Below are 24,237 nucleotides of genomic sequence, written 5' to 3'. Positions count from 1 at the left end.
CCACTACACCACGCTGGCTCTCACAAGGATCTCTGTCTTAGCCGACACTTCTCAGCAGGAATGAAGTCTCCACATCACAGTCAGCAAAGGGAGAGGGCAGAAATCTATTCACATGAAAGATACTGACATAAAAGTCTTCTTACAAGCATCAGCTAAATTAAAAGAAGCAGCAGCAGCAGTAGCTCTTTTGAGTGTTCAAAGTGCTTCATGTGAATTATCTTTTTGTAATCCTTAAAAGTTAATTCCATTCAGTATCTGTACCACTGCATAATTTTGTATATGGCTGCCAACATCAATCACAAACAGAGAATATGTATGTATGTACTAGATTTTTATACTGCCTCATCCAGATGGCTCTAGGTGGTTCACAAATATAAAAACAAATAAATAATTCATTAAAACAAAATTAAAACCAGTTTAAAATCATTTCAGTACTTATTAAAGGCCAGGTTAAAAAATATGTTTTTAGGGCTCTTTTAAAGGCTGCTAAAACTCTTAAGCCTCTAATATCCACAGGGAGCACATTCTGGAGCCCAGGAGCAGCTACAAAGAAGACCCAATTCTCTAGTCACTGCTAGGCAAATTGGCAGCAGCCGGAAAAGGACCTCTCCTTAAAGCACTCTCCCAGGTAACCTGGTCCTAAGTCATTTAGGGTTTTAAAGGGAACTGCCAGAACTCTGTATTTGGCCCAGAAACATATTGGGTACCAGAGCAGCCATTTTAAAACAGGCATAATATGGGATCTCCGAGAAACCCTAGAGACCAATCTGGCTGCTGCATTTTGAACTAACTGAATATTCCAAACATGCAAAGGCAGCCCCACATACTGCGCATTGAAGTAGTCAAGCCGAGAAGTTACCAGTGAGTGCACTACAGTTTTGAGTTCATTATCCTCAAGGAACGGATGCAACTGTCGTATCAGCCAAAAGTTGAGAGAAAGTGCTCCTGACCATAGCCTCTACCTGAGACAAAAGGGTGAGGCCTGGGTCCAGAAGCACTTCCAAGCTACATATATAGGGCAGACTAAACCAAAAAGTCCAAGTCAAGTAAAGGGACTACTTGATTCATGTACAAGTCACTGTTTAGTCATGAATCTTGTAAGATAGTTCTGCTGCATTATTGTACTGGGAATAATAAAGTCATCCAATCATTGTCAATGCAGAATTTTAATCACTCAAACCCCACCCCCTCATACATATAACACACACGCGCGAGCGAGTGGAAGGGAACAAGCTTAGAGCATGGAATCAAGAAGAGATGCAGCAGGTAACTCAGTAGCAGATTCATGAGAGCCTTTAATTGAAAACCCCCAACTTCAAGTATACGTTGATGGGATCTGAGCTGTCGGTGACTGACCAGGAGAGGGATCTTGGGGTCGTGGTGGACAGCTCGTTGAAAGGGTCGACTCAATGTGCAGAAGCTGTGAAAAACAGCCAATTCCATGCTAGGGATCATCAGGAAGGGGATTAAAAATAAAACGGCTAAAATTATAATGACCTTATACAAAACTATGGTGCGGCCACACCTGGAGTACTGTGTACAATTCTAGTCACCACATCTAGAAAAGGACACTGTAGAACTGGAAAAGGTGCAGAAGAGGGCAACCAAAATGATCAGGGGCCTAGAGCACCTTTCTTATGTGGCAAGGCTACAACACCAGGGGCTATTTAGTTTAGAAAAAAGATGACTGAGGGGAGACATAATAGAGGTCTATAAAATCATGCATGGAGTGGATAGAGAGAAATTCTTCTCCCTCTCACATAACACTAGAACCAGGGGTCATCCCATGAAATTGATTGCCAGGAAATTTAGGACCAACAAACAGAAGTACTTTTTCACACAACGCATAATCAACTTGTGGAATTCTCTGCCACGAGATGTGGTGACAGCCAACAACCTGGATGGCTTTAAGAGGGGTTTGGATGACTTCATAGAGGAGAGGTCTATCATTGGCTACTAGTCGGAGGGCTATAGGCCACCTCCAGCCTCAAAGGCAGGAGGCCTCTGAGTACCAGCTGCAGGGGAGTAATGGCAGGAGAGAGGGCATGCCTTCAGCTCCTGCCTGTAGGCTTCCAGAGGCATCTGGTGGGCCACTGTGTGATCACAGGGCCTGATCCAGCAGGGCTGTTCTTATGTAATTATTTAGTTAATTTATTGTTGTACATTAGCAGCTTTTTTGCAGCATATTCCTGTTTTGGCCAAAAATCTGGGGATTACTGAATTAGACTCTGGCTCCATTCACACATCACAACAAATAATAGCTGTGCTAACCAGAGTTTAGAACTGAAGTCAAAGTTTGAGCTTCCAAGTAAAATAAGCAAACCATATTTTAAAGATGTTTTTCTGCTTTTGGTTTCCATCCTCTCGGCATTCAACTTCACAAGTTCAGTTCCATCTCCATGATGCCTCTGGAGGCAAAGTGATGGCATTGATTTGTCAAAACTGCTGTATCAGAAACAGATGACCCAGAACTTGGATTTTCTGTATGCTAGAGCAGTTTTTCTCAACCTTTTTGGAGTCAACATTTTGGACTCAATTCTTCATGTGCAGTTTCCCGGACCAGCAGTTAGCAAAGGGGTTTCAAGTTTAGGTTTGTTTAACAGATTTCTATAACGCCCAAAACTTGCACCTCTGGGTGGTTTACAATTCAAATCATATTATAAGCATTAAAATCATTAACATTAAAACCATTCAATGATTTAAAACATTAAATCATGTAAAAGCAAACATTAAGGATTAAAACTATAAATCTAATTACAGGCCTGGGTACAACTGATATTGTGGTGTTTCCAGGCTGGTGCGTGAGCCCCGATGTCTTTCGTTGTACCCATTAATGATGGACAGTAACTGCATGGGAGGGCAAACATTTTCTTTTACACTCTTAAAAGCAGTCCTGGTATCTTTGGTGTTACCCATACCGATGCAATTAGCTTTGGCATAGAAAGCAGGCTCAGGGCTGGGTCCTCTTCACCACAGCTGGGGGAAGGGTTTAAATCTGCAGTGCAAGACGCATGGCAGGGCAAGCAACATTAACCATGAGGCATTGTTGTCCAACGGCTCCAGCCTAGGTTGTGGCTAGAGTCCACTGAGGCTGGGTTTTCTGGAAACTGCCGCTGAGGCTGTTGCCTCCTCCCTCCCACCTTCCCCTCCCACCTGGCAGTCTCATGCAAGGAGTGAGCAGTGTTTGAATTAGCGGGCCACATCTGCGACCACACGGAGGAGGAAGGAAGACATCCAGCAGCAACCACCTCCAGCCTGGCGTTCTATGCCTCCCTGGACTGCTGCACTGCTTCTTCCCCAGCAGGAGTCATGTGGAGGGCTGGCTTCAGCTCAGCAGCAATACTCAGGGAGAGCCCGGCTGGGATCAGAAGGGTTGCTCTTTAAAGGCAGTTCCTCTCTCCACCTCTTTCTTTGCCAGGGAGCTCCTCAGACCCTGGGATCAGTATCCGTTTCAAATCTCTGTGCACCAGGCAAAGGTTGCACCCTTGACTCTGTGTCTGTGTGTTGCCACACGTGTGTGTGTGAAGCAGCTCAACCTCTCAGAGTTTCTGCCTCCAAAGTGGGACACTTCATAATTTTCTCCCTTCTTTTGCATTCTTAAGGCTGCCTTCAGTTGATGGAATAAACAATATATGTAGGGGTTGCCCTTAAGTAGAAGCTGCTTCCTGCAAGTATGCATGCTGCCTGACAGATGTGGCTGCAGCATTAGTTAGTTGCTTTCTTGAATGAAACTCCTGTGGTGGTGGGGGTGGGGGGCGCGGGAAGAGAGATTCCTGCAAGCTCAAGGCATTTATTTGGCACACCAAGTTTGCAGCTCAGCCTCCCAGACTCAGCTAAAAAACAGATAAGGATGGCATTGATCATGTGCAAAGGGGGCAGGGCTTAGGATCCACAGAGCATGGGTGAGCTCTCCGAAGCTTGTTTCTAGGCAGACAGCCCTCGCTGCAGGGATTACATTCATTTCAGAAGTGAAATGGATGCTATCCCTGCAGCGAGGGCTGCTTGCCTAGAAATGAGCTCCAGAGAGCTACTGTCAGCGGCGGCCCCCCACTGGCTCAATTTTTGGGTGTGTGTGTGTGTGTTAATTCGCATGGACTGGCACTCAACTCTTCACGGACCAGCACTGGTCCGTGGACGGGTGGTTGAGAAACACCGTGCTAGAGTCCACACATGGTAATCTGCCTTTTGAATGACTGATCCAGTTCTGGCGATTTACAGGACAGAGCGCTCTCTCTAGCATCGTCTTTTCTGAATGCTTACCACCATTTCCACAGTCCCTGCTGCCACAATGTCTTTGGGTTTTGCATCTTTGGTTCCAATGTAGGAGCCAATGGTGTCACACGACCAGGGTGAATACTGGCTGTAATCGTTTCCTTTATATTTGCCTGCTATTTTCAGATCTTCATCCATATACTGCACAAAAACAAAGCGCAGCTGTGTAAATGAAGGGAAAGAAATCTACCCTTGGCATTCAATTAATGAGAGAGCACAACAGAACAAAACAACAAAACTTTGACCAGATGTGTTAGAAAAACTAAAAACTTCATTCTGATGGGCTAGAACAACACATGTAGGCATATTTAATGTATATCCTGCCTTTCTTCCACCATAGAACTTAAGACAGCATACATGGAAGCCTCAGGCCCCATGTATGCACTGGGGCACTACCCAGACTTAGAGCTGCTTAGCTTCAGTGGCTATATCATGCAACCTCAGATCAGTGTTCCCTCTATTTTTTTTTAAATCCGTGTGCGGAATGCATTTTGTTCTGGGCAGCAGCATCAAGCTCTTTCTGATTCAACCTGAGCAGGATCTAAAATTAACTGACGGGAGATCAAAAAACATGTGTGCGTACATGTGCGCATGCCTTAGAGGAAACACTACCTTAGACCATGCCCTGGGACTATTTTATCACGGAGAGGTATACAAACATGTAGGGTCTTATGTATATTTTGAAGTGCTACAGCCAGGCATACAAGAACCACACCATGTGCCTTTACTAATGGTTTGAACTGGGTCTAAAATGCCATTTGAAACAAGCTGTACAGTTTGAAAGTGTTCAGCTGTTCAGTATCAAGTGTTCAGTATCTCAAAATGATGTTCCAATCTGACTGTAAAGGTATTTCTCTTACATAAATTGATATTAAATAAATGTACCAAATAGAGCAAAAGCTAGTCAATATTATTCCAAAATCTAAATGAAACCTGAAATACAGCTATTAGCACATCTTCCCTCTCCACCTACCCAATGTCTCTGTCTTGCCTTCCAAAGCTACTGTATGTCCACACTGGGTGTAAAATTTACAGAGCATATGTGCATTTGAATAGGCATATGTAGTCCAAACATACATGGGTCCAGATCATGTAAATAGTTCCCAGAGTTTATCTGAGATGCTGATCAAGAAACATATGCTCTATTCAAAAACATACAAATACTCTATTCAAACAATAAACCCACATGTAGCTGCCTGGTGGGACAGACGCGCACAGTGGATTAGGGCAGGAAGGGGCAACCTCTCACTTATACTTGGGGGTAAAAGAGATCATAATGACAAACTATCACCCAAATTCTCCCTTTCTCTTTCTTCTTGAAGGCCAAAGTATTCACATTTGTTCACCACTACCACACCTCCAGCCACCTAATGGCACAGTGGGAAATGACCTGACTAGCAACACAGAGGTTGCAGGTTTGAATCCCTACTGGTATATTTCCCAGACTATGGGAAACACCTATATCAGGCAGCCGCGATACAGGAAGATGCTGAAAGGCATCATCTCATACTGTGTGGGAGGAGACAATGGTACCCTCCTGTATTCTACCAAAGACAACCATAGGGCTCTGTGGTCACCAGGAGTCGACACCGACTCGATGGCACATTTTACCTTTACCATACCTCCATGACTACAGCAGAAATGTAAGCATCGTGTTTACAAAAATATGTTCACCTCATCAGTGTGGAAAGAGGGGGGCAGAGTTGGTGATGGTGCAAAAGGAGGTGGGGAGATGACCTTTCTCTCCTCTAGCTGAGCCATTATCTCCTTTCGTCGGCGGTGCAAATCATCCAGACTGGGATGAGGTTGAGGGGGAGGCCGGCCATAAGGCTCCTAAAGATTTACAGAAAGACTGATTTATAATTAAGGAAAAAATTAAAATACACAAACAATTCTTCTTTCTACAACAAGTGACTCTAAGGGTGCAATCCTCCACCAACAATGTGGCAGTCTAGCAGAGTAGATAGATTAATTTCAGTGAGGCTGAACAAAAAGTAAACCCTGATATTGTGGAGAAATCACTTAATTCAGCATTAACTAACTCCTTTGGAAACTGTCCTTCACATTTAGGCAACATGGTTAAAATGAGGAAAACCACTCAGCACCATAAGAAAACAAACACTGCATGTAAGTCAGATTAAAGGGCTATTAATTTCCTAGCAGCAATGCTTAGTTCCATTTCTTGATGCTTGTAACAAAAACATTAAAAGGAAATAAGAGCTAAGACAGATCAATTTTAATGGCAAAAAAGTAAGACACTTTAGTCTGTAGCATTTGCAGGGTGGGGGACTGCTACCTTGAACACCACAGCATTTCCACAAATATTCTCAATGCAAACTATAAAAGAACTAGCTTAATCCACTCAGAGCATCTGGGCACTAGTACTTGCTTACTCCCCTCACCCCCTTCCACAGCCCCCCTTCACCTCAGAGATCTCTCCACCTCACCTGAGTTGCTCCTCCTCCTCCATCCCGTTGCTTCCATCCCCCTCGCCCTTCTTGGCCACTCCTCCATCCCTTTACTCTATCCCCCTCGCCCCTCTTGATCGCAGATGCAGTGTTGGCCAAGCTGCAGCCCCCTATCCCCAGAGACCTCCCCTCTCTCACCTGAGCACCACTCCTGCTCTTCTGCATAGGAGCAGTAGCAGCAGTGGTTGACTGGGCCCTTCCTCGCTACTGCTACGGCTGCTCGTTCCCCTCAGGCTGCTGACTGACCCAGGCCCGTCTCTTGCCTGCCTGACTCCCTCTGCCAATGGCCTTGGTAGCCCCAAACAGCAGCAGTAGTTGACTGGACCCTTCCTTGCTGCCAATAGGCGCTGCCATGGCTGCTCGTTCCCTCAAGCCGCTGACAGACTCGGGCCCATCCCTTGGCTTTCTTTCTTTCTTTCTCTTTTCCCCTCTCTTCTTTCTTTCTCTCTCTCTCTTTCTCCCTTCCTGAGTTAACAGATCTTGTTCATCTTGTTTCCTCATCTAATTCACACAATGGAAGCCTCCTTCTCTTGAAGGGGCTCTTTCCTCCTTCACAACCCCTCTCTTCGCAGACCCCTTTCTCCTAGGTGTGCCAGGGAAAATGCGTCCCGGCAGCCCAACTGACCGGCTGGGCTGCAGAGGCGCCTGGTTGGCTGGCACACCTAGGAGGAGGAGAATTGGCTGGCTGCGAGCCAGGGCTGCTGGCGGGCCCGGCCTGGCGACAGGTGGTGGCCGTGGGCCCGGCTGCGGCGAAGCGGTGGCGGGCCCAGCCGAGGGCTGAGGTAGTGAGCGGCAGGCCCCGATACTGGGGCAGAAGGTGGGGGTGGGGGGAGAGGTGGCTGGCCTGTGGCCGGCCGCAAAGACTGGCAAGCGGCGGCAGCGGGCACAGCAGGCCGCGGAGACGGCTCTCGGTCAGGCAGTGCCGGCACCGGCCGCCGAAGCCAGGAGGAGCCCGTGGGAGACTGGGGAGGGAGGGAACCGGGTTGTGGGACTTTCCTGTTTGCCGCCCGGAAGAAGGAGCGGCTGTGGCAGCCTGGTAAGTAGAACTATTAAAAATGCAGGGGGAGGGGAGGGCAAGAGAAAGGAGCAGGGGGGAGGGCAGGAGAGAGGAGCAGGGGGAGGGCAGGGCAGGGCAGGAGAGACTGGGGCAGGAGGGGGAGGGTGAGAGAGAGGGGTGGGAGGGTGAGGGAGAGCAAGAGAGAGTGGGGTGGGAGGGAGGGGAAGAGAGGCAAGAGTGTGGGGCAGAAGGGAGGGAGGGAGAGTGGGGCAGGAGGGAGTAGGGAACAGCCAGCCCTGCTCTGTGTGGGTTGGCTAGTCTATAATATTCCTCTCCACTACAATCAAGATCATCTTCTGACCCGTAACAGTTGCATTCCAACCGATCTTAACCATCACAGGCTCCTCCTCCCTATCTGTATATGGAATCCCCACTGCCCAGTCACCATAGTGCTTCTGCTCTCACAGGCTCCTCCCCACTATCTGCACATGGAATCCCCACTGCCCAGTCACTATGGTGCTTCTGCTCGTGAACTCTTGAGAGAGCTGCCATACACGGGATTAGCCATGGATATGCCTTAGAGATTTATAGATATATTTTTTATTACACTAGAAGTCTGATCCTTAACATTCTTCCCTACAAAATGTTGACTTAATCAAATTGCATCTAGTGTTCCACTTGGCACATCATCAGATTTGGACTTTGAAGATCTAGGTAAGAGCTCCTATACTGGGCAGAGAATTCAGTTTCTTAAGATTATAGCCTCTATTTAAAAACATGCACGTTTTAAGCTCTTATTGTTTCAAATATATGCTTCGGGATGCATGAAAAGAAGCAAGAGGAGTAGTAGAACAAGGCTTTGAAGAGAATAACTGGAATCATCCAGTTGAACTCTGTGGAGTTTTGGTGGAGAACCATTCAGCTCCTCCAAAACTCTTGAGTAGACCAGAATGCCTTGAATAAATCACTCCTTAACAAAGGGACAGTGTTTTTACTGACCCCTTACTACATAGCAGACAATCTCTCCTGATGCGCCAGTTGTCCTCTACATCCATGAGGCCTTTGATCCAGCAAGGGGAGAGGTAAAAATGGACCCCACTCTGCTCAAAAATATTTGGGATGAAAAGAACCCAGGCTGTGCTAGACCCCCCACATTGCATGTTCCAAGGCCTCAGAGGGGAGCAAAAAAATACCTTCCACTCCTTGCACCACAGACCCACATATATTCCCAGCACAGTTCCGTCCCTGTCTTGTCCCTGAAAACAGGGCTTCAGTGCCCAGGATAGCTCCCCTGTCCTTACTCTTGACTAGCAGAACCAAAATAGAAACATAGGAACATAGAAAGCTGCCATATACTGAGTCAGACCATAGGTCCATCTAGCTCAGGATTGTCTACACAGAATGGCAGCGGCTTCTCCAAGGTTGCAGGCAGAAATCTGCCTGCAACTATGCAAAATAAGAGAAATACTTCATTCAAAATAAGAGAAATCTTTTAAATTTCCTTAATGTATACAGGTTAGAAAATCTAGCTTTTCTTGCTGCAGAATTTGGGTTATCTTGCTGCAGATTTGTTTTTAAAAGCATGAAATTCACAAACCCCTGTTTAGTCATGACTCTGATTAGTGACCCCAAGCAACCCATCTTTTTCTATTTTCCCATCTATAAATGTAGCCTAAAAAATTATTGGGAGAATTAAGACTGTACAGTATTTTGTATATTAAAAATGCCAAGAAACAAAAATCATTATGATAAACAAAAACATATATAAGCCATACTCTGTGAGGTCTGATCTGATTCAAATGTGGACCGACTGGATAGTAGCCTTCCACTTGTGGGTATCTGTCTCTTGTTTCAGGTACATATGGTGATACAGCTGGCGGAGGAATTTCAATGGGCACGGGGCTTCCACGGACCATCTCTTCCCGCTGGTATGGGGGGTACATGCGACGGCTATCATAGTGAGGAGGGTAGATGGGCTGTCCCATAGGAGGATATTGCTGTGGTTGTGCGCTGTACTGAGAATTCGGTGCACGATCTTGAAGATATGGTGGGTAATGTTCTAAATAAGGAGGACCGGGTTCAGGAACAGATGGTGGAGGTCGGACAAATCGAGATATGCACTGTGAATTCTGAGCTGTAGGATAATATACACCTAATACATGAAACAAAAAAAATGGAAAGGTATTAGGTTGGATGCATCTATATTTTAATGCAATTTATTTTTTCAGCTATTTCAAACAACTGAAGTCTTGAAGAAAGTGATAAACAAGTTATCACTTTAAATCTGCTTCTCACTTCATGTTTGAAACACAGATGCATTTTCACAAATCGTGCCTATAATAAAAAGACCTGGGGGGAAGGCTTCACAGTGGAACTATGGAACATCACTGCCCTCAAGAGAAAATGGAGCATGGTAAAAACAGCTGGAAGCACCTCTGGAAGCCAACCACTGTAATTATGGATCTATTTGTACAGGAGTCTGAACCAGCTCCTACATTATGTGGAAGCCCCTGACGGGCTGTAGCAGCTATAACCAATCAGAGCCCTATTCCAGACCTCTCCAAAGTGCCACAGCTGGTTGCCTACTCATGCTTCATGAATGTGCCTGGCTTCTCCGGGCAGCAGAGGAAGAGCAGAGAGATCACATCAAAGGAAAAGCAATCACGACCAGCTTACTTCTCACTGCTATTCAAAGAATCCATGATATGCCAAGGAAGGCCAATAGGCAAGCAAGCAGTACCCTTGCTAACTAGGTAAAGAGGCACCTAAAGTAATGGTGCTCTTATGTTTAGCAAGGGGAGAGCAATTGTTCCTATTCAGCACAGCAACCCTCCAGTGGCTATTAGGAACATAGAAAACTACCTTATGCTGAGTCAGACCACTGGTCCACCTAGCTCAGTATTGTCCACACAGACTGGCAGCAGCTTCTCCAAGGTTACAGAGCAGAGTCTCTCTCAGACCTATCTTGGAGATGCCAGGGAGGTAACTTGGAACCTTCTGCATGCAAGCATGCAGATGCTCTTAGAAAACCAGTCCCACCTCCTAAGGGAAATATCTTATACTACAGTGCTCACACTTGTAGTCTCCCATTCAAATGCAAATTAGGGCAGACCTGCTCAGCAAAGGGGACAATTCATACTTGCTACCACAAGACATTGCTAAGAGTGGAGACCGACTTGATGGCAATCAATCAATCAATCAATCACCACAAGAACAGCTCTCTCCCCATATTGCTGGTGTCTCCTTAGTGTTTTGTTTTTAGATTGTGTGCCCTTTTGGGACAAGGAGCCATCTCATTCTTTTTACTATGTGAACTGCTTTGGGAACTTTTTGTTGAAAAAGGAGCATTGGTTAATTACTGTGAAGGCTTCTTCTTGTGGCTAGATTTGAGGACATCTCATGTGGGTTATTCTTCCCATGGGCTCCAGAGGCACGACTAGGTAAATTAGATAGAAGCTTTTAAGAGACTGGGAAGGACAGCCCAACACAGTTTTTAATATCCAAATACAGTAACGAACAGAGAAGCCTGAATAGCACCAATCCCCTGAGAAATCGAAGAAAAAAGGCATAAAATAAAATGTTCCTTTCAGTAGACCGGGGTCACCGCATGGGTGGGACATGCTTATGTGGATATGCCACAGACAGCATAGAAGACTCGGGTGGAGGACACCCCAGTCTACTGAGAAAAAAGGACCTGTTGTAACACACTTCTGCCAAAGGATGCAAGAATGGAATGGTCAGAATCCAGCTTGTAATGTTTTGTAAGTTGATGGCAAAGAATATGTTGCTGTCTTACAGATTTCAGATATAGGTGTGTTTATGGAAGACACTGCTGAGGCTTCCTTTGCTCTGGTTGAATGGGCAGTCATGTTGGATGGTAGCCAAATACACGGTGTCTTGTGTGCTAAGGAAATACAAGCTTTGATCCACCTGGTGATGGTGGAAGTGGATGTTTTTTGGCTCACTGAAGTGGGCAAGTAGGAAACAAACAGAGCATCCATAAAACAGGTTAATGTCCTTTAGGTAAGCCTTCAAGCACCTATGTATGTCCAGCTTGTGCCAAGCTTGTTTTTGAGGCATGAACTGGCTTAGGGGGGAAAGAGGAAAATATAATGTCCTGTGACTGATAGAAGATGGAAGGCACCTTGGGAAAGAAAGATGGATCCAGAATGAGGCGAATTGAATCAGGAGAGAAAATACACAGGTGTTTGCTGACACAAAGTGCCTGTAACTCAGACATTCTTCTGGCAGAAGTGATGGCTATCAAGTATGCTTGGTGTTGAACGACAACAGCCTGAGAGAGATTGCTCGAATAGGCTCAAAGGGAGGCTACGGAAGGAGGGCTCTTAGAACTGTATGAACAGAGATGCTCTAACCTCCGGTCCGGGTCTGGTCCTCCAAATGGCTGGGGCCAGGGGCCTCCGGCAGCCACCCCGTGCCTGCCAAGCCTCTGTGTTTTTATTATTATTAATACCGCAGGCTGCTGAGGGGGGGAGTGGAGCAGTACTTCTCCCTCCCCCCCCCCGGCAGTGGTGGAGGCCCGAGCGATGCGGGGCCCATCCATATGGGCCAGCGTCTTTTCCCAACTGCAAAGTGCGCTTGTGCAGTTGAGAGATCGTCGCAAATCCATGACATCACGGGCTTGCGACAATCTCAATCGCAGCTGGCAAAAGACACTGGCCTGAACAGATGGGCCCAGCATTGCTCCAGCCCGTCGCTGCAGCTGGGGGCGGGAGGGAGAGGGAAGAAGGACTGGTCCACACCCCACCCTCCGCAGCCTCAGTGGCCCGCGTTAATAATAATTTAAAAACACACACAGAGGTTTGGCAGGATGCAGGGCAGCTAATTAAAAAACCATGGAGCCTCACGGGGTGTGTGTGTGTGGGGCGGTGCAGTCCAGGCGCCCAAAGTACCTAAGATTTCAAGCTGGGAATCGATGTACTGTCTAAGGAGACATGGGAGTTGCCCCTCTGAGGAACCGTTTGAGATGAGGGTGACCAGATAAATTTCACCTGTTGTGTATTGATAAAACGCTTGTCAGGGAGGCTGCTTGTCACTTTAGGGTAATCCCTTATCCAAACCCTCCTGGAGGAAAGCAGAAAGTTCTCTGATCCCGCATTTCTCATTTTGTAACTGATGCCTACCTGGAGTTCCATCTTAGGAAAGCCATCCAAATGCACTGGTATATACGATTAATAGACTGCTTTCTATTAATCACAGTAGCTAGGATGGTGTTAGGATGGTATTAAGTACCTTAGAGAAGTAACCATGTTGACTCAGGAGACTCCGCTCAGTCTCCAGGATGGCTAACTTTAACCATGCTGGATCATGATGTAGAAGGACCTTGATGAAGGAGATCTGGAGTGACTGTAGAAACCATGGTTCTGATATTGTCAAGTGTAGAATATCTGGAAACCACACCTTCCTTGGCCAATATGGTGCGATGAGGATTATCTCTGCCTTGACAAGATGTACTTTGCACAGGAGATGGTTGATTACAGGAACTAGAGGAAATGCGTATAGCAGAACTAGTGGCCTCAGTGCTGATAGGGTGCTGACTGCTTCTGCGTCCTCACAGGAGAAGTCGGTGAAGAATCCGTTCAGCTTGGCATTGTTTGGGGCAGCAAGAAGATCCACCTGTGGCTGACTGAAGTGCTTTGTGATCAGCTCGAATGTCTGTTGTTTCAAGACTCCACTCTGCTTGGTCAACCTCCTTGCAGCTGAGCCAATCTGCCTTGGTGTTAAGGGCTCCCTTGACATGGTGTACCCACAGAGATGCCAGATTCATTTCTACCCACTGAAGGATAAGAAATGCCTCCTGGTGTAAGGAGGATCTGGTTTCCCCTTGTCTGTTCACACACACCTTTGCTGTAACATTGTTGGTCCAGAAAAAGACATTCCTGTATCTCAGTATCTGCTGGAAGGACAACAGGACCACGCATATAGCCCTCAACTCTAACCAGTTGATGCTGTACTGGCATTCCTGTTCTAACCATTTCCCCTGTGCTGAATGTTGAAGGAAGTGTGCTCCCCACCCAAGGAGGCTCACGTCCATGGTTACAATTATTCTGGGTGGGTATAGAAATAGTTTCCCCTGAGAGAACCATGCCGGAGATGTCCACTGAGAGAGCAGTGAATCTGATGAGGAATCTGCACTCTCTACTGGCGTTTTTGTGCTATTGCCTTCTGATAGACGAAGAGAAACCATTGTAGGAATCACAGATGTAACCCGAGTCCAATCAACTGCATCCAGAGATGCTACCATCAGACCCAGGAGGTGAACTAGGATTAAGACAAGTATTTTGTTGCTCTAGGAAATGGCTTGTACTATTTCTAAATTTGATTTTTAAAACTGATTTTAAGAGTTTTTAAATTGCTTTGTATTGTATTTTGTATCTCCCGCCCCCCCCCCCACACCTTTGGTCTGTTATGATTTAACGTGTTGTTTTTATTTTAATGTTAATGCTTTGTTGTGAGCTGCCCAAAGAACAATTTGTTATGGGTTGGCTAACAAATAAAGTTTATTATTATTATTTGAAAATTTTCTGAATTCGCTTTTGAAGGAGAATGAGCCTGTCTAAGACTGTATCGATCATACAGATTCATCAGAAAGTGATGAATCCTTTTCTTGGCTTTTGGCCTTGTTCACAAGGAAGGTCTGTTAGCCTTTGCACTGTCATGTCTATGTCCTTGTAGGATGATGGCAGATTTGAGGAACTGATTAAAAGATAGTCTAGATCAGGGATTCTCAATGTTGGGTTCCCAGATGTTATTCGATTTCATAGGAACATAGGAAACTGCCATATACTGAGTCAGACCATTGGTCTATCTAGCTCAGTATTGTCTTCACAGACTGGCAGTGGCTTCTCCAAGGATGCAGGCAGGAATCTTCAACTCCCATTTTCAACTCCCATAATCCGCAGCCAGTGGCCTTTGGTTGGGGATTATGGGAGTTGAAGTCCAACAACATCTGGAGACCCAAAGTCGAGAACTCCTGGTCTAGATAAGCAAAGATCCTGAGCCCCGGTAACCTGAAATATGCTACCAGGGGTGCCATAATCTTTGTGAATACCCTTGGTGCTGATGACAGACCGAATGGTAGTGCTTTGTACTGATAATGAATTCCTCCATAAGCAAAGCGGAGGAAGGTGTGACGGGCTGGGTTAATGGGAATATGCAAGTAAGCCTCCGCAAGACCTATTGAGGCTAAATAGTCTTGGTGATGAAGTGATTTCGTGATTGAATGCAGAGTCTCAATTTTGAACTTTCTGCACCTCACAAATTTGTTTACAAACTTAGATACAGTACAGCTCTGAGGGAACTGTTCTATTTCAGTACCGTGAACAGAACACTGCTAACTTGGCAAAGAGGCACCTTTTAATATGGTGATTCTCTTTATTTAGCAGGGGGAGAGTAAATGGCCCTATCCATCCCCAGCCCAGTACCTCCAGTGACTGTTGCTGGTGTCTATTTTATGTGTTTCTTTTTAGATTGTGAGCCCTTTGGGGACAGGGATCCATCTTATTTGTTTGTTATTTCTCTGTGTAAACCACCCTGAGCCATTTTTGGAAGGGCGGTATAGAAATTGAATAAATAACAACAACAACAACAACAACAGAATAGACCCCCCCTCCTCTTGTCATTGATGGGGAACCAGCTCTATTGCTCCTATTTCTAATAGATGCTGAATTGTTTGAAGCAACCCTGAATGCTTGGTATGTGAGTGGGAGTGAGGTGTTCTTAGGAGCCAGACTGGAGGAGGAGCCTTAAATTCTACTCTGTAACCATAGAGAAGTGACTGGAGAACCTACTTGTCAGAGATGGAGCTCTCCTATGAATGAAAATGCTCAGTCAACTGGCCCCCAATTTGAAGAGGACGAGAGTCAGGACTGTTGTCTGGGCGTCCCGTTCTGGCTAGTGAAAGCTGGGTGCTGCTGGGTTCCTGGCTTGGAGGCTACACATTGTCAATTCCAGAAAAGTTTTTGTGCTCTAGTGTCCTTGTCCTGGGATATAAAGGAGGATTTGAAGAGACAAAAGGACTGATGGGCCACCACAGAGGATGCTGTGGAGTGGGCAGAAAAGCAAATTGTGTCTAAGGTGGCGTCAGCCATAAATGCATGTGCCATCTAAATCTCCAACAGGGTCTGTTTAAGACATGTTGGGTCAGTTGGTGGATTCTGCAAAAGTTCATTCACCCACAGGAGGGAAGCTCTAGCTATAAGACACTGTAGCAAAGGAGCATATAGTCAAGGAGGAAGACTCGTGTGTCCTTCTGAGTGCTGCTTCAATTTCTTTTATCAGAAGCATCTTTAAATGAGTTCCCCACCCTTTGGAAGTTCTGCTCCATACAGAAGGGCCACCAAGGGGACATCAGTAGGGCGCACTTTAAGCATCTCTTAAAGGAGGCATCAAATAAAATTTGTTGGCAACCAGACTGGGTTTTCTGTTTGATGCTGGAGCTGCTTTACCGTATCAACAAAAAACTCTGGGAAAGGATTATTATTGTTCCTGACTTTTAGTTTTGGAAATATTAATGCCCCTTTAGGAGTTGGCTGGGAGGGGAGTAACTGCAACCCTAGTGTGGAAATACCCTTGTTCTGGAGGGAAGAAGTCCTCTGACATCCTTTGGGAATTTGTTTGCTATACTTTGGGAACTAGCGGAGTCATTGGCTTTGTCATCTGGCCTTTCTCCATCCTCCTTAGAATAATGTCCATAGTCTGCATCCCCCAGGGGAGAAGGTGGAATAGGGTGGGTATCTACAGGAAGCTCTGGAATGTGAGGGTCTGGGGTTGTATCTACAGGCTCTGCAGTTCTCAGGAACATTGGGGTGGGGATCTGAGGAGTAATAGTATGAGATTTCTAAGGAATGTTGCTGGGAGTTATCCTATCCAGCATTCCTGGATCTAGCTGTCTTATGAGATTTTGGTGTATGTTTAGAATGCTTCTTCTTTCTTTTAGATTTTTTTTGAAGCAGAGCTAGAGGAGGAGGAAGACGACAATGATTCCCTCCTCTTTCTTTTCTGCTTTCCTCCTTTGGCAGACTTGCTAAACTGCAGAGACTGAGATAGTACAGTTTAAACCATGTCTGCCAGGAAAGTGGAACCTTGTTGCTTAAATTCTAGGAGGGAAGGGCTGGATTAAGTTCAGGGAGAGCAAGATTTGGCCTGGAGTTTGTCAAATCACTCTCTATGCGAGGGGGACCGAGTGGCTCAGATCTCACTGGTGCTGCTGGTGACTCCGTGGAATTGCAGTCTGCATCTACTGGAGCAGAGGGAGCATTTGAGTTTGGGGTGTGCTGTTCCTCAATGCTCCAGCCTGTGAGGAGCGTACAAGAGTTCTCTGCTTATTCTGCATAGTGCAGGCCTCATGACTCTGGGCAGTGCAGGCGATGCACTGGTCCTGGTCTTTCTCTTGATGCGGCGGCCACACTGCCTTGCTCCTCCCTCAGCTGCTCTTAACCTTGATGTCCTGCCAGCCCTGCAGGCTGCTCTTGAGCTTGCACACTTGCAGACCGCACAAGCCCTGGCAGAGACCAGGCACAGTACGGGAGGGTGCAGCAGGGCCTGACAGGAGGGAAGGCCCCAAGGGAGAGTTTGAAGCCAGGGCCTCCACTGAAGTGCAGCACTCTGAAGCCATGGTGAACAGCCCTCCCATCTGAGGAGGGCAGGAATTAGCCATAGGCCGAGATTGCTGGGCCCCACATCCACAAGGTGAGAGGCCTGAGGATCCCTCTTCAGGTTTGGAAAGTCCAGGGGTGTGCAATGGTAACAAGGACCTCATGGTGCTCAGTGCTCTGGAAGACCTGGGTGGGAAACAGCAGGATTCTTGCTTTTAGGGACAAGAATGCTCTTGATTTTTGGCCCTAGATGCTGCATCTTCTTGATGGAGCCAAATGAAGAAAAGAAGTAATAGAAAGTAATGAAGAGCAAAAAAAAAAGGATCTCTCTCTCTCTCTTTCTTTTTTTTAGGTTAGAAGAATAATGAGAATATGAAAGTAAAAAGAGTAAGTACTGAAGACAAAGTTAAAGTCAAATGAGTAAATAAGAGAAATAAAGATATAGGCCTTCGAATAGGAATAAGAGAAGACTGTCTCTGGAGCTGGATCACTAGACTAAAGAAATTGCTGGGCTATCCTTCCCAGGCAATTAAAAGCTTTTATCTAATTTACATAGTCCTGCCTCTGGAACACGTGGGAAGAATAATCCACATGAGAAGTCCTCATCCAGCAGCAGAGAAACATGATGTTGACTATGACGAATGTAGTGGCAATACTCTTGAAAGTGCTTGAACAGGGCTCTCTAGACGGTTATAGCATCTGTCACAGCCAACAGCTGCTGCAGCCAGCTAACTTATGTACCTAAAGGGGCAGTTTCACAGGATTCTCTGTGAACCAGCTATACATTTCGCAAATCTTTATATACAGGTGTAACTCTCAAAAATGTGTTGACCTTGTAAACTCAGCAATAGATGCAGTCCTAAGACACTAACTTGTGCGCTTTCTCTGGACTCACAGTAATGTAATGCTTCTTTATCTCATTATATTCATTTTTATAACAAATCAAATCCTTTTTGAGGTCTTTTCCTACTCGCTCCATACTAACACAACATCTGCATTTCCTAACAAAATTTGTTCTCAATCTCTCCCCGAAGGCTTCTCCATGGGCCTTCCTTAACCACAAAGCCAACAATTCCAAAAGCTCAGTGCAGCAAACATCCAACACCCCAATTTCTTCTAAGTTAGACCATGACACAAATATAATAGCAGCTTTAGGGAAAGAGAGAAAACCTCTATCTGTATGAAACTAAATAGAAAGCTTTTGTTTTCCACCAAAAATTAGATTCAATAATCAAATTGTAAACCTCACAGTGTTCTTGTATAGTGAAACAATTGTGCTTATGATAAGGATGGTTCATCTCTTGTAATTCTGCATGCATGTAGTTCTATGAATCTAGGATCAGTTCTAAAAGGCTCTAGAGTTTAGGAATGGAGTTTGTTTCCGGTATAACTTCATGTCCTTCATAGGATCTCCAGTAGGGTACATGAACTTCCTTATTCATGCATACCATTGAAGTACAGACACGTCTCCTTGCCACATATTTTCAAATCCTACACACATCTTCAGAATAAAACTTGCAGGTTTGCACAAGTTGTACTGATCTGCATCATTCTGAGCCCAGAAGCTTAATTCTCTTGGTACAGAATTTGGGAAGATTTAGTGATTTGAAATATGATGCACGTGGAAAATAATATATTGGTTCAATTAACAAAAAAATACAATACCAATGTTATTTTGAGCTTTTCTTCCAACATGCTCCATAAGAAGCTTGGGAGTGTCAATACTGAAACACTAAAACCAGTCATTTATTTACGTATCTAGCACCCATCCCCTATCTACACTTCCCCCCAAAGATATAAACCTTCATCCCAAGACCAAATTTCCCACCATTCAGCTGGCATTGTTACCTGGTTGATAAGGAGGGGGTTCAAATGGTGGAGCTGCTCCTCGCGGATCAGGGTAAAACACATCAGCTTGCTGAGCAGGATACAACTGGGAGCCCCGTGGTACCATCTGGAGCTGTTTGCCAACTGATATCGGAGGCATGTCTGCCGGTCCCCGGGGGGCCACTGGGTGAGAGTTCACAGGTAAGGCAGATAGAGAACTCTTGGGAACAGATTCCAGTCTAAGAAAGACCAACCAATATATCAGGGGCAGTTATGAACCTGGGAAGCATCAAACCTAAAACTGCTACTTTGGAACCTCTATTTCCTATGGGATTTGTGAAAGTTTCCCACCACCTCTGCCCCATCCATGATGCATACAGGATGTGCAGCAGGAACACCATCAGACTGATTGTGCTTCAGGTATTACATGGATAAAGTTCTAGCCGCTAATATAATCCTGCTTTACAGAAAACACTAACACACACAACAAAAACCAGGATGGGAATTTAAGCAGCTCTGCTGTACAACTGGAATGGATACAGGGAAAGAAAGTGAACATATTTTCAACATCTAATGATGACTTCCTGCTTCTCAGCTTACTCAGTTATGCATCAAAAATTGCTAACATAATGAGATGCACATCCAAACACAAAAGTTGTCTACTACACATTCCACTGAAAGTAATGCAGTGTGGCAAGAAGACTTCTGCATTTGACTCTGCATTTCATTTACGTGCATGGAAACTACATGTGGATAGCCTTCTCTGGATCAAGAAGCTGATTTACACATAAGAAAAACAGTACAAAAAAGAATAAGCATACAAGTCAGGTGGTGAACCAGGGGCACTGCTGCTAAGATGGTCGATTTTCCCGGGCTTCAGGGCTGAATCATAGCTGGACTCAGTTCCGCGAGAGATAAGTTGCGTCACTGCACTGCCCGCTGAAACAATCCCATTTGGCAAGGCAGAGGGTTTTCTGTTGGGCAACTCCACAGTCCCTTCATCTGAGAGGATAGCTGCTGATGATAGGCCCACTTCATTCAGTTGGCCAAGTGAGGCACTCATGGGTCTTCGAGGAACCAGGCGTTTATTCATCTTACGAAATCTTCAAGTAAAAGGAATCACAACAAATTAGAGAATAAAAATGAGAAATGGCTGGCTTTCAACACCAGTATTTCTGTCCCTAGACATCTGCTACAGAACAGGTGTTTTAATTCAGGCACAAAAACTTTACCAACCATGAATACTCAATGCACCACATTTTACTGGTTTCAGAATGTAGAACATGTAATGGATATTATGTGGCAAAATGCTGCTAATTCAAGATCTGGAGTCTGGAAAAAATCACAAGGGCTAACATCCAAACTAGTATTGCCATGAACAGAAGAGATTGGATTCATGCAAAGGGAGAGAGGTAACTTTTGCTGATTCCCACCTCTCCTTTGAGGTACCCTCCCAAAAATCTGCTCCTGAGGGTCCCCCAACCCTCAGGGACATAGTAGGTTGCGCAATTCCTTCTGGCAATATATAGCCCACAACATTTCCACTTAGCCTGCCACCTGGTCTGCAAAACAACCTGTACTGCCTAAACCATAGCAGATGTACATGTGATAGAAAAACTAGGGCACAGTTGCAGTAGACTCCTCCTCCCCCCACACATGACAACAAACCTCCCTTCACCCCACATACATGGCAGAGCAACAAGTTATCTTTGTCCTATTGGCCAAATACAAATAAAATAAGTAAACCAACAAATCATTACTAGCGTAGAATACTCTTCAGCACTCTTTCTGGGGCTATGTGGAATTGTTTTCAATCCTCGAATTGCTCAGCATGTGCAATGCTCCTTCTGGCGAGAAACCTGAAACCACAGAGTTCAGGAACACCAGAAGATGGACAGCAGACATCTGAATCTCTAGATGGATGGATAAATTGAAAGGGGTAGTTGCAAAGGTTCTTTGCCTAAGTAGAATGCATCTGAATTTGGATTTAGATAAGTTTTTCGGTCACTCCTAGATACAAACAGGTGTATAAAAGAAGCAACACTCTTCTCATTTCTCATTATGAGTAGGATTTGCCATGGAAAGGAAAGACTGTCCCTGGACCCAACTGAGGAAAATAGAGGATGGTCCAACTGTGAATCCCTTCCTTTTATTTACTCTAGGACAATCCATCATGAGCTACCATTCACCACCTTCTCACTATCTAAGCTGAAACTATTACTGGGAGCTCTGCTCAGAGTCTTCCAAACCATTCAAACAGAAAAGCTGATGGACAAGATAAAGAAGGGCATAGAAGTTACTTTTTTAAAAAGCTTAAAGAGTTCTAAACCAGCAAAGCAAAAACTAGATTCTCCTTGCAAAACCATAACATTCCGATTATTGTTATTTCTTTGGGTGCCAACTAGAAAACCATTTTGAACCTAATACAGCACAATCAAAGTTAAAGCACAGTCCTAAACATACATATGTCCAAGTTGCACCCCAAAAAACAATCTGCAGCTCATAAAACAGGGAGCAAGCCCATTGAAACATACTTCCATGTAAGTCCTACTATGGTCAATGGGACTTACTCCCTAGTGAACGTGTGTAAGATTATGGCCTTAGTCCATACAACACCTTGTGCTCCATCTGAAGACTGTTTTATGAACTGCAGACTTCTGGACCTTTCCAATAGTGCCAGCTTTCTTCCCCCATCCTCATGTTCCTTTTTTTGCTTAACATTTTGCTTGAAGAATTCTGGAAAACTCAAACACTTGCTCATTATTTTAGGAAAACTTAGTTACTCTACTGTTTCTTTCTTTCCTTCTACTTCATTCAACATGGCTACCTGTGACTTCTGAGCATTCTGACATCTGTAGAAATAGAATATAACATGGGGTCTTACTTTTCCAGTTCTTCTTGCGAATGTGCAAAGGTACAGCTGGCCCCACGGGGGCACCCTCCTCTTTGTTTCATGTCACGGCACATATATGTCTTGTATTTGCTGTGCTGAGGAGGCTGAATTAAGAAGTGATAAAATAACAAAATTGACATCAAATATTAACAAAGTGTTGTATCCAAAGTTAAAGACTATTGTGAAAATAATGCTCCAAAATGAATCCAGAATAAAAATAATTTTAAAAGAAAGGATAGGAAGTTTTTCTGAACGAGAGATCTTTGGGCGGTTTATAGCAAAATACAACAAATTAAAATGAAATTAAAACCTTAAAACAATTTAAAACCACAAGTCTAGTTAAAAAGCTTGGGTGAATAAATGTGTCTTTAAAGACCTTTAAAAAGTTGTCAGAGATGGGGAGACTTTTACTTCAGCAGGGAGAATATCCTATTGGGGCAGCAAGAGAGGCCCCATCCTTACGTAGCCACCAGATGAGCCGGTGGCAACTGAAGATGAGCTTCTCTGGATGATCTCAAAGGGTGATGGGGCTCATAGTGAATAAGGCATTCTCTTAAATACCCAGAGCCTAAGCTGTTTAGGCCTTTATAGGTTATAAAAACAGGTTGCTCACCTATAACCAATGAACTCCAGGAACTGAGGAGAAAATGCTAGCCCACCCAAACTAAGGAAATGCACCACATGCAAGGGGCGGGGCTAAGTGCTTCAAGGAGCTAGTAGATTCTGCCCGAATCGTCCCGCGCAGGCGCAGAACCCATTCTTATGGCTGCAATAGATTGTGATCCAGATCCAATACAGGTGAAACTCGGAAAATTAGAATATCGCGCAAAAGTCCATTAATTTCACTAATGCAAATTAAAAGGTGAAACTGATATATGAGACAGACACATTACATGCAAAGCGAGAGAAGTCAAGCCTTAATTTGTTATAATTGTGATGATCATGGCGTGCAGCTCATGAAAACCCCAAATCCACAATCTCAGAAAATTAGAATATTACATGGAACCAAGAAGACAAGGATTGAAGAATAGAACAATATCGGACCTCTGAAAAGTATACAGTGTACTGTGCTTGATTGGCCAGCAAACTCGCCTGACCTGACCCCATAGAGAATCTATGGGGCATTGCCAAGAGAAGGATGAGAGACATGAGACCAAACAATGCAGAATTGCTGAAGGCCGCTAATGAAGCATCCTGGTCTTCCATAATACCTCATCAGTGCCACAGGCTGATAGCATCCATGCCACGCCGCATTGAGGCAGTAATTGCTGCAAAAGGGGCCCAAACCAAGTACTGAATACATATGCATGCTTATACTTTTCAGAGGTCCGATATTGTTCTATTCTTCAATCCTTGTCTTCTTGGTTCCATGTAATATTCTAATTTTCTGAGATTGTGGATTTGGGGTTTTCATGAGCTGTACGCCATGATCATCACAGTTATAACAAATTAAGGCTTGACTTATCTCGCTTTGCATGTAATGCGTCTGCCTCATATATCAGTTTCACCTTTTAATTTGCATTACTGAAATTAATGGACTTTTGCACGATATTCTAATTTTCCGAGTTTCACCTGTATTTTGTATTTTGCCCGTAAAGTTATTGGTAGCCAGTGTAGTTCTTTTAATACATGAGTAATATGGTCTCTTTGAGATGACCGAGAGACCAACCTGGCTTCCGCATTCTGTACCAACTGCAATTTCCGGACAATGCACAAAGGCAGCCCCACATAGAGTGCATTGCAGTAGTCAAGTTTGGAGGTTACCAGCATATGTACTACTGTTCTAACCTGGTTAATCTCAAGAAACAGGACGCAGCTGGCATATCAACTGAAGCTGAGAGAAAGCATCTCTGGCCACCACCTCAACCTGAGACACCAGGGAAAGGTTTGGATCCAAAAGCACTCCCAGACTGCATACCTGTTCCTTCTGGGTAAGCGTGACCCCATCCAGAACTGGCAGTTCAAAATTATCCCTTGAGTTCCGACCTTGCACAATAACTACCACCATCTTATTCAGATTCAGTCTCAGTTTTTTTATCCCTCATCCAGCCTATCACTGCCTCCAGGCAAGCATTTAGAGAGGTTATGCCTTCTCCTGATGTTGACATGGAGAAATAGATTTTGGTGTCATCAGCATACTGACAACAACCTGCAGCAAATCTT

General features: G+C 44.9%; 1 protein-coding gene across 8 annotated transcripts in view; it reads right to left on the bottom strand.

Moving 5' to 3' along the window:
• RC3H1 (ring finger and CCCH-type domains 1) overlaps positions 1-24,237 on the bottom strand; it is a 114,614-nt gene that overhangs the window by 17,674 nt on the left and 72,703 nt on the right. For all 8 annotated transcript variants that reach the window (XM_053246339.1, XM_053246340.1, XM_053246341.1 and 5 more), the window contains exons 9-14: positions 22,066-22,178; positions 20,003-20,284; positions 19,203-19,420; positions 9,513-9,889; positions 5,947-6,105; positions 4,261-4,413 (exon numbers count right to left, since the gene is read on the bottom strand). In XM_053246339.1, the coding sequence (XP_053102314.1) occupies positions 4,261-4,413; positions 5,947-6,105; positions 9,513-9,889; positions 19,203-19,420; positions 20,003-20,284; positions 22,066-22,178 (1,302 nt within the window). The remainder of the gene's footprint in view (positions 1-4,260; positions 4,414-5,946; positions 6,106-9,512; positions 9,890-19,202; positions 19,421-20,002; positions 20,285-22,065; positions 22,179-24,237) is intronic.

The sequence above is a fragment of the Hemicordylus capensis genome, chromosome 4 (genome assembly GCF_027244095.1).
Source record: "Hemicordylus capensis ecotype Gifberg chromosome 4, rHemCap1.1.pri, whole genome shotgun sequence".
NCBI lineage: Eukaryota > Metazoa > Chordata > Lepidosauria > Squamata > Cordylidae > Hemicordylus > Hemicordylus capensis.
The sequence above is the reverse complement of the archived record's forward strand: the minus strand, read 5'-3'. Positions and strand labels throughout refer to the sequence as shown.